General features: G+C 53.6%; 2 protein-coding genes across 2 annotated transcripts; one reads left to right on the top strand and one right to left on the bottom strand.

Moving 5' to 3' along the window:
• Window positions 1-2,156: 2,156 nt before the first annotated feature.
• Window positions 2,157-6,502, top strand: CCM_04725 (NRPS-like enzyme, putative; the record flags this gene model as incomplete). Its single annotated transcript, XM_006669871.1, has 2 exons — window positions 2,157-2,570; window positions 2,660-6,502. The coding sequence occupies 2 exons, from the start codon at window positions 2,157-2,159 to the stop codon at window positions 6,500-6,502; spliced, it is 4,257 nt and encodes a 1,418-aa protein (XP_006669934.1).
• A 549-nt stretch (window positions 6,503-7,051) lies between these two features.
• CCM_04724 (uncharacterized protein) lies at window positions 7,052-9,019 on the bottom strand (the record flags this gene model as incomplete). The annotated part of the gene is made up of 1 exon (XM_006669870.1): window positions 7,052-9,019. One exon carries the CDS (start codon window positions 9,017-9,019, stop codon window positions 7,052-7,054), a length of 1,968 nt encoding a protein of 655 aa, XP_006669933.1.
• Window positions 9,020-10,094: the final 1,075 nt, after the last annotated feature.

Here is a 10,094-nt window from a genome sequence, read left to right as displayed (position 1 = left end):
AATAAAGATAAAAAAGATAATATTAATAATAAAAAAAAAAAAAAAAAAAAGAAAAAAGAAAAAATACCTTTTATTCCTTACTAGCTACTACTTAGTAGCTAATAAGGCTCTAAATTACTTATTTATATAAAATCTTATTAATTATAAATAAAATTAAAATAATAACTTATTAATTATATATTAGTTAATAAAAAATAATAATAACTATAAATATTTAAATAAAATATAATTAAAATTATTATTTAGCTTTTATTAAAAACTAATAGTTATAAAGAAAATATATTTATTTATTTATTAAGTCTTATTATATAGTATAAACTAATAATAATAAGAATTAAAAGTAACCTTAAAAGTATTATTATAATATTCTTTATAAGATATACTTTAAACCTATATAAATAAAGTATAAGGTATTAAGAGTAAAAGAAAATAGTAGGTAAGAATAGAAGTTAAAGACTTTTAAAGAAAAGAGAAAGTAAAGGTATTATAAAAGCTAAGAGGCTATAATAGTAGTTAAGCTTAACTAGCTTAAAGACTTATAAGGCTAAATATAACTCCCTTTAATATAAATAAAAATAAAGAGGAAGGGGAAAAACTAAAAAGATAAAAGGTTAAGAGGATAATAGGCTTAACTAGTTTAAAAATATATAAGATTAAATATAACCCCTTTAATATAAATAAAAACCTAAAAGGAAAGAAGGTAGTTAATAAGCTTAACTAGCTAGAGTAATATAAGCTAAATATAGGCTAGGATATAGATAAAAACCTAGTATATAATATTAAGAAAGGTCTTACTAGACCCTTATATACTCTAGAATAAGACTATAAAGAATTCTATAAATATAGATAAGGTTTTTCCCTAGGTACTTTAGTTTTTCCTTACCTTATAATTAGTAAAGGTACTAAATAGGTTATTTAGCCTAATTAGTATATAAAAATTATTATTATATAATTATAATAGGTCTTAGCTAGGTTAAGAGCTTTCTAGAAGGCTACTATAGTTAGTTCCTATATTATAGGAGTCTTTAGGTTCTTCTTAAGCTATACTTCTTTAAGTATAGCTTTAATAAAGGCTTTACTTAGGAAGGTAGGTATAGTTAGGAGATTATTAAGGTAATCTTCTATATTAAGATTAATATACTACTATACTTATTTATTTAATATAATAATCTTAAAGGCTATAAACTAACTATTCTAATTCTAAGGGCTTTTAAGCTTAATAATCTTAAAAGATATAATTAATTATTAGTATATTAATTATTAAATTAAGTAATTTATCTATATTAAAGAAAAGATAATATTAAAAGTTATAAGTTCTTTATAAAACCTTTTAAGCTTATAACTATTATATTATAGTATTATCTATACTTATAATTTATAAAAGTATTATATATATATATAATTAATTATAGTTAGAAAAGGTTAGAGGAAAGGTAACTTAATATTCTATATATTCTAATTAGAAAGGAGGGAAAATTCTACCCTATAGGGGTACCTTTTTTATAGTGTAATTTATATAGGAATTTAGGTACCCTATTAGGGCTTGTGTTCTTGGTGCTTCGGGCACCACATCCACTCCACTTATCGCGTATTTGACTCCACCACCCTTCAACAGAAACATCCGGTTCGTTCACCTCCCCAGTGTAAGCCGGTAAGCCCGATAGGGCCACTGGAGCGTGGCTACTCGCTGTGTGCGGGCCGAGGCAATCTCTCCTCATAGGGCGAACATGGATGCCTCCTTAACCCCCTTTGTTGCAATTGACATCATGATGGGGTTTCAATGAGACACTGATGAATCGGGTGATTTGGTCTTACAAGAAGAGGACCAAGACATACCCTAAACAGCAAGAGCCGGCCAACAACAAGGTTATAATGTAAAAGACGCTGCGCTGCTGCGCGCGAGATCTGTGTTGTAGTTTAAAAGTCATTTAAGTCATTTGTATTACATCACAGAGCGAAGTATTCTCACCTATAATTTCCTGTTTTTAGATTTCTCGCCGCCGTCTTCATTTGTCTTCATAGTTCATTCCTTCTGTCTCAGCAACTTCATATTCAGTTTGACGTCATAAACTTCATTTTTCGAGGCGAAATAACAAGGCCATAACTGCGTGCCCTCTGAAAAAGACAAGAATAAAAAAACAACAAACTCACTCACAATGGCAGCAGCGGAGACTGCCAACCTGCCTCGCACCAAGCTGCCCTTTTACGACATTACCTTTCGCAACCTCGAGGACGGCCACTACGAGCCCCCTTCTGACTACAACCAAGTGTCCCGCCCTTTGGCCCGGGTCGTGCGATCCAACGATGCCCTCCTCCGGGCGTTTGGCACCTTTGTCCTCGCCGTGTCCGACTTGGAAGACGCTGCCTTCATCGCCGATGTTGGCGCTGAGCGCCTGTTGGTGACGGCCAAGGGACCCGGTATCAACGAGCAGCGGCGATCCTTTTCGTCCGATAACATTACCATTTCCTCCGTGCCCCGCACATCTACGGTGGCCGATGGACTGCTCGACTTCGAGATCCAGGTTATGCGATCCGGGAGCGGCGCCAAGGTCCCCAAACAGCTGTCCAGTGTAAGAATGAACGAGAGACGTGGCCCAGCCGTGTTTCATGCCCGGGCCGTTTTACGTACAAGTATACTAACCCCTACGTTGATTTTCAGACTCTGGTCCTCGCCGTGTGCCCGACCGAAGAGGGCAACGTGGCCGATCTGCAGCTCTTTGTCGACGTCCGCAACGGCCACGCCGAGTCGACATCTCACCTCCTCGAGCTCGCCGCCCGCTACCTCGCCCCCGAGCCCGCCGCCGATGCGCCGTCCCTGCAGCAGGCCGCGCCGCTTTCGTGCCGCCAAAACGGCCCGCCCACCATGATCAGCCGCCCGCCGCTGCTCAAGAGCGATCTCAGGCTCTACACCAGCGAGGCGGACTGCCCGGCCCTCCTACACAGTGCCTTTGAGCGCCGCGCGGCCGAGGCTCCTGACAACTCGTGCGTCGAGTACATTGCCGACGCCGCGGGTGAGATTGAGAAGTGGACGTTTGGCGAGGTGCACGCCCTGGCCGATCGCTTGATGGAGGAGCTGCACATTCTCGAGGCCAACCTGGCCTGGAACAAGCCGTTCAACGGCCAGCGCATCGTGCCGCTGTACTTGCCTGGCTGCCCCCAGCTCTATGCCGGCTACATGGGCATCATGAAGGCTGGCTGTGCCTTTTGCCCGCTCCCCCTGGACGCGCCTCCCGAGCGAGTCCAGGTCATCCTCGAGGACATTGAGGCGCCCGTCGTCCTCGGCCTCGGCAGCAATCCGTTCCCCGGCCTGGCGATGGAAACCGCCGAGCCGCACGTGGCCGAGTTCCTCGGCAACATCACCTGGGTCGACATGGCCAACCTGTCGGTCTGGCGCGCCGACAGGCCCGCCGCGTCTCTTGCGCCGACGCAGCCGCGGGTGCCCAAGGAGGAGGACCTCGCCTACATCCTCTACACCAGCGGTTCGACCGGCAAGCCCAAGGGCGTCCTGATCTCGCACAAGTCCGGCTGCTGCGCCATCGGCGGCCACGACGAGGCCTTTCCGCACCTGGCTGTCGGCCCTGCGCTGCGATGGCTGCAGTTTGCCATGCCGACGTTTGACCTGAGCCTGATTGAGATCTTTGTGACCATGGGCAACGCCGGCACGCTGTGCGTGGCCGAGCGCTCGCTCATGCTGACCGACATTGAGCGCACCATCAAGCGCTTCGACGCCAACACCATCTTCACCGTGCCCAGCCTGGCCACGCTGCTGCGCCCGGCCAAGGTGCCGTCGCTGACGACGCTCGTCGTCGGCGGCGAGCTGCTCAACAGGTACACCATTGACAGCTTCTCCCACGACGCGCCGCGCGGGCCCGGCGAGCCCCGGCGCCACCTCATCAACATTTACGGCCCGACCGAGGCCACCATGGCCGTGGCGACCGAGGCGTCGGCCGTCACCACCCGCGGCTCCGTCATCGGCAACTGCCTGCGCTGCGCCGGCATCATCATCGTGGACCCCAACTCGGACGAGCTGGTCGAGACGCCGTCGCCGCTGACCGGCGAGCTCGCCATCATCGGCCCCCAGGTCGGCTTCGGCTACCTCAACCGCCCCAAGGAGACCAGCGCCGCGTTCAAGGACGGCAGCCACCTGGGGCTCGGCCCCGTGTACAAGACGGGCGACCGGAGCCGCATCGTCTGGACCGCCGACGGCAAGCCCAAGGTCGAGATCCTCGGCCGGCTCAGCATGGAGCAGGTCAAGCTCAACGGTCGCCGCGTCGAGCTGAGCGAGATCGAGTCCAGCATTGCCAAGTCGGAGCTCGTCCGTGAAGTCGCCGCCGTCGTCCTCGGCAAGGCGCAGCTCGTGGCGTACGTCTCGCTCGCCGACACATCCGACTCGGCCGAGGCCCGCGCGGCCGCCATTACAGACTGCCGCGACGTCGCGAACCGCACCATGCCCACCTGGATGCGGCCCGGCGACTACACGGTCCTGGCAGAGCTCCCGCGCACGGCCAGCGGCAAGGTAGACCGCAAGCTGCTCCAGAAGCGGGCGCAGGACACCTTTGGAGTTTTGGCGCCCGTCCCGGCGTCCGAGGCGCCCGCTGTCGCCGTGGATTTGGCTAGCGAGGACAGCGTCCGCGCGCTCCTGGTCCAGACAATCAGCTCCGTCATTGGCGAGACGGCCGCGTCAAACGACGCCACGACGCCGCTGTACACCTGGGGCATCGACAGTCTCCAGGGCATGCGCGTGCTGCAGTCCCTCCGCGAGCACGGGATTGAGGGTCTCGCGCTCAACGACATCATGGTCGGCAACAGCCTCGGCGCCCTCGCCAAGCGCGTCGTCGAGCTGCACCACGCGGTGGCGGACCCAGACGCGGACATTGACGACAGCCCCATTAAGATTGAAGACGAGGAGGAGCTGCTCTTCCTGCCACTCGCCGCCAAGCTCAAGCACTTTGAGGCCGAGTGCCGCCCGCAGTGCGCCAAGGGCCTCGACATCCCCGTCGACGAGATTGAGCACGTCCTCCCCTCGACTGGGATGCAGACGCGCATGGTCGCCTTCTTCCAGGAGTGCGCCGACGAGATTGGTCTCACCAAGCCCTACGTTGAGCACTTTCCCTACAAGGTCCCCACCGACCTCTTCGACCTCGACCGGTTCGAGGCCGCCGTGCTGGGCGTACTCGGCGCGCACGACGCCTTCCGCACCGTCACCTGCCCTGTCGAGCACCCGCTCACGCCGTTTGCGCAAGTGGTCCTGCGCCAGACGTCGCCACGGGCCGCGCTGCCCGTCGTGCGCATCACCTGCTCCGTCTACGACGAGCGACCCGGCAGCCTGTGGACCAAGACGATTGAGCAGGCGCAAAAGTCGGCGTACGAGGTGCTGCACCTGGACCGGCCGGGCGCCGTCGTCACCTTTGTCTACGACGAGGCGCGCGCGCACTGCGTCATGGTCTGGTCGCTGTTCCACATGATCTACGACGGCATCAGTCTCGAGGTGCTGCGGCGCGAGATTGCGCGCGCCTACGCCGACCCGGCCTCCGTCGCCGGCATCGCGGCCAAGTGCCCGCAGGGCGTGCGCCTGCCCATCGAGGCGCACTACAGCGGCGACTGGCTCGAGACGAGCCTGTACTGGATGCGCGAGCGCGCCGGCGCGGGGTGGTTCAAGCTGGGCCCGCGCGCGCTGCCCGTGGGCGGCGGCGAGTACTCGGAGTCGTTCCGCAACGGCGACGTCGCGTGCGAGACGCTCGTCTCGAGCCTGAGCCTCGACGACCTCAATGAGCTGACGCGCAGGCGCGGCCTCCACTCGTCGCTCGCTGTCACCCAGGCCGCCTACTCGATGGCGTTGGCGCAGACCGTGGTCAGGCTAGGCGACGCCGACGACGTCGAGGTGCAGTTTGCCACGGTGCTCCACGGCCGCCAGACGCCCGCGTCGCTCGACTGCGTCGCGCTCATGCTCGAGACGCTGCCCGCGTACATCAACTACAAGGGTGTCGGGCCCAAGATGACGCACCGCGATGTCGTCCGCCACATGCTCGCCGAGCACGTCGAGCAGATGCCGCACGCGCAGATGCCCTGCACCACCGTCGACTTTGCCAGGACGGGTCGCCGCCTCGACAGCTCCATCATCCTGCAGGCCTACCCCAAGCCGCCGACCGCGACCGCGACCGCCGCCGCCGCCGTCGACGACCTGCCGGGCTTCAATCGCGAGGAGAACCTCATGGTCCCCTGGCAGGAGACCTTTACCGGCTACCCGCTGCTCATGGAGCTCTGGCAGGGCTTCGACCGCGCCGACGAGAAGCTGCGCATCCGCTGCTCCTACGTCCCGACCTGGCCCGGCTACGAGTTCATGTCCAAGGCGTGGGCCCAGGGCCTCAGCGCCGCCCTCGAGGCCAGTCTTGTGCGCATCCTCGGCGACCCGGATGCCGAGTTTGACCGTGTGGCCCTTGTCAAGGCTGATGCTGACGTTGGCGGTGGCGTGCCGGCAGAACCCATGGACGTTTCTGCCTGAGGAAAAGTTAAGGGGCGGTGATATGTCGGCAAGTCAGCGAGAATTAAACCAAGGGCCGGCATTTTATAGAAACTTTTTTTTTTCGATCTTCTTTTCGAAATCATGTACGATTTGTATTTCATTTATGGGCAGCTTTAGAACAGCAATGGTTTATCTTATTTCTTAATTCTATTTTCCAAGCAGTGTGTCTCAGAGACGAACCCACCTGCCTAAGGTACCTAACTACCTAGGTAGGCAGCCACAGCAAAAGTATTAATTTGTGATGAGCACCCATATGCCATATTTTGCTGCTTAAAATCGAGACACGAGCTTTAAAGAAAACCGAATGAATAGCGGGGGCTTTTTTTCTCGAGTAAAATAGTAGTAATATATATCAAGACCATGAAAAAAAATAAAAAGTAATATGGGTAGTCGCTGATATGCAGATCCAGACGAGTAAGCCGCCACCGGTAGCCCCAAAACGCCCAAAGAACAATGTATACAAAATAGTCTATCAATATCATGTGCAAGGAAACAAGTATGTAAAATGAAAGAGAACCAACGACTCCGCTACTTCAGAGGCGGACGGAGATTGTGGTGCTCGATGAACTTGGCAAAGTCGTCGGCCTGCGTAAAGCCGGCCTGCGTGCTAATACGCTTCAGCTGGTTCACCGTCCAGGCACGAGTCTCCTCCGTCAGGCTGTGCATGCAGCCCACAGTCAGGAGCACCCAGGTAGCAAAGTAGGCGCCAGCAGCCGAGCCCGTGTAGCCACTAACAGGTTCTGACGACCCAAAGATAGAGGTAGGCGAGTACGGCGGCGAGATGGCGTCGCCGACGTCAACGCCAGAATCCGACGTTGCCACGGGGGTCATTCCCTTGGGACGGTACATTTGCTGCTCATGCTGCACCTGCTGCTGGGCAGGCGACGTCACATACCCCATGAGCTGGGGCACGGCAGCTATCAAATCAGTGCGGAGATGGGCCATGGTCTTGGAGACGCCCTGGAGACGGTCCACATAGTTGTTTGAGAAGAACCAGTTGGGGTCAATGTTGGCGCCGCGCAGCAGCAGGTAGCCGATAGCATGATTGGCCAGAATACGGCAGGTGCGCATCCTGTTCCAAACGTTGGCAATGTAGACGTCGTGATAGAGATGGTGCACTTCGCCGTGGAAACGTGTAGTATCGAGAGTCGCGGGCAGGGGATTCGCCATGATCGCGTAGCACCACTCTGGAGGACATTCAGCAAAGCTGCTCTCTAAGCGGTAGTCAATATCGAGAGCATGCGACAGGTGGCGCTCCAAATCTTCAATAGATAAATTGAGCGCAGGCTTTTGGTTGGATGAAGTAGAGGAAGTAGAGCTGTTAGGTGCGGAACCGTTGGGGTTGTGGTTAATGTAGCTGTAGCCACCAGGGGAGATTTGGTGGTACAGATCGAGGAGTTCAACCATGGCGCTGGTGGCAACCCAGTAAGGGTCCGAGACAGAAAAGGCCTTGGACGCCTCGGTGCGCAACATGCGCAGGCTTGAGGGCATGGGAATACCGACGCGCAGACAATTTGTGAGAAGCTGTGTGAAGACATCCTTGAAGATTTGCAGGCCAGTCGAGGTGGTGAACTGAGCTTTCCCACGGACGTTGAGCAGAGAGACGGCGCCGTCAATATGCTGTTTCCAGCCTTCCAGCGAAGCCTTACTAAACTCGTACAGCGCCAAGACAAGCACAGTGACGATTGTGCTATCGCGCCGGGCCGCAACAGGATCGGCCAGCGCACGGTTGACGCGCTCCATAGTGCGCGTGTACATCAAGATTGAGCGGCACATAAGGTCGGTCTGTTTGGTAGTGCGTGCCAGGCCAGCAAAGCCGACTGCAAGAACGGCACCCTCGAGCAGCTCATGGCCCTCTTCGCGAGCCAAAATTGTGACGACATAGTCGAGGAAGCCCGAAGAGGGACCCGACTGGTGTACAACGTAGTGTGTGAGAAAAAAGTCAAGACCAATCATGTCTAGAGGCAAGGAGAGCGGGGGCTGAATGCTGCCCTCGTGGCTGGAGCCGCCAGGCGAGTTAGTGGTGGGGCCAAGCTCCATTCCACAGCCTGGAGCATCGCGGGGCACATCCACGGCAGAGGCGGCGCCAGAATTGATAGCGCTGGCAGTCGTGGAATGCGAACCCGTCATCATGGCATCGGAACTGTCGGTAGAAAGGCTGAACAGACCACCGTCAGTGTTGAAAGGGGTATTGAAGCCGAGCAGATCAAAGTTGAACGAGTTGTTGGCAAACATGCTGTCGCCCATGTCGCTGAGCATGTCCTCGACGGTAGACATCTTTTGGGGAGGGTACTGATGCGGCGGTGGTTGCGAGCGAGGTGCGGTGGTGGGATGAGGAATCGGCGTACGCTGAGCAGAAGAAGATTGCGAGGTTTGTTGAGAGGCGAGAGCGGAGCGTTTGTTCATTCTCGAGCGAGCCTTGTCAATGACTTGGCTGCTTTCGTCGCGAAAAATCAGGCTGGAGGGGTCGCGGTAGCCTGGGCATTTTTGGCCCATGCGACGACATTGACCGCATTCTGGGTTAGCTTTGTCGCACTGGAGAGATGGCGAGTTAGTTAATGTATGGATTTCCTCGTGTTGCAGTTCCTTGTGGGAGTAGACAATCGACATGCGTTTCTTGTCTTCCGCACGGCTGGTCGGGACGCGTGTTGACCGAGACCAGACAACTCGGCGCATTAGGAATGCGAAAGCCGAGTCGCACCAGCAGACCCGGAAACAGCACGCGCGGGAGAGGCTGGCGGAGAGGGGGCAATGTGACAAAAACTTACTCGTCTCTTTTTGGCTCTGCAGTTATTGCAGCTTGTGGAAGGCCTGCCGCAGTAGACCATGGTTGGCGATGGGATGATCAAACGGCCCGCCGTTTGTATCAGGCAAGAGAATAGGTAGTCGGGTATCTGTGCGCAGGTTCAAGGGGGGCAGCGGTGCCCGTCAAGGTGACAAGGTAGCAGCGAAGGACGAAGCAAGCAAGCAGCAAGTCGATGGCCGTTGAGATGCGGAAGCAAGATGGAGCGGTAGGGATGGAAGGCTGATGCGGAAGCTGTAGTGGGGATGGGGATGGGGATGGAGATGGAAGAGGACGGAAAAGTAGACGGAAAGAGGAAGCTTTACGACAAAGTGTCGAGCGGGAAAGGCAGTATCTAAATAATCGATTATGCTGGAGATGGAGGAGGGTTGGAGAGGGCAAACAAGCCAACAAGAAAATAACTAGTCGAGTAAGAAAGAGTCTGACAAACAACGGAAGCGCGTGGACGAGTCGCAGTGTGTGTGAGTGGGCAAACGATGATGGCGTGAATGGTGGATTGTACCGTTGGCTGTGGATGACGGATGATGATGGTGGAGGAGGAGCCAGAACGGCGAAGACAGCGAAGACAGCGAAGACAGCGAATAGGCAGACTGTCGACTGTCGACTGCTGACGATGAGGAACTTTTTTTTCTTCTTTTCCAGGGGCGACCCTGGTCACAGGGCTGCCGTACAGGGCTAACTAGACGCTGATGATGAGGCAGCAGCATTGACACAAGGTTGGCAGTGACGCTATAAATACAGGCTGTTTGGGTGCTCAGCCCGCTATAA

This window comes from Cordyceps militaris (assembly GCF_000225605.1).
Source record: "Cordyceps militaris CM01 unplaced genomic scaffold CCM_S00003, whole genome shotgun sequence".
In the NCBI taxonomy this organism is placed as follows: domain Eukaryota; kingdom Fungi; phylum Ascomycota; class Sordariomycetes; order Hypocreales; family Cordycipitaceae; genus Cordyceps; species Cordyceps militaris.
This window is presented reverse-complemented; position numbering and strand designations above follow the sequence as displayed.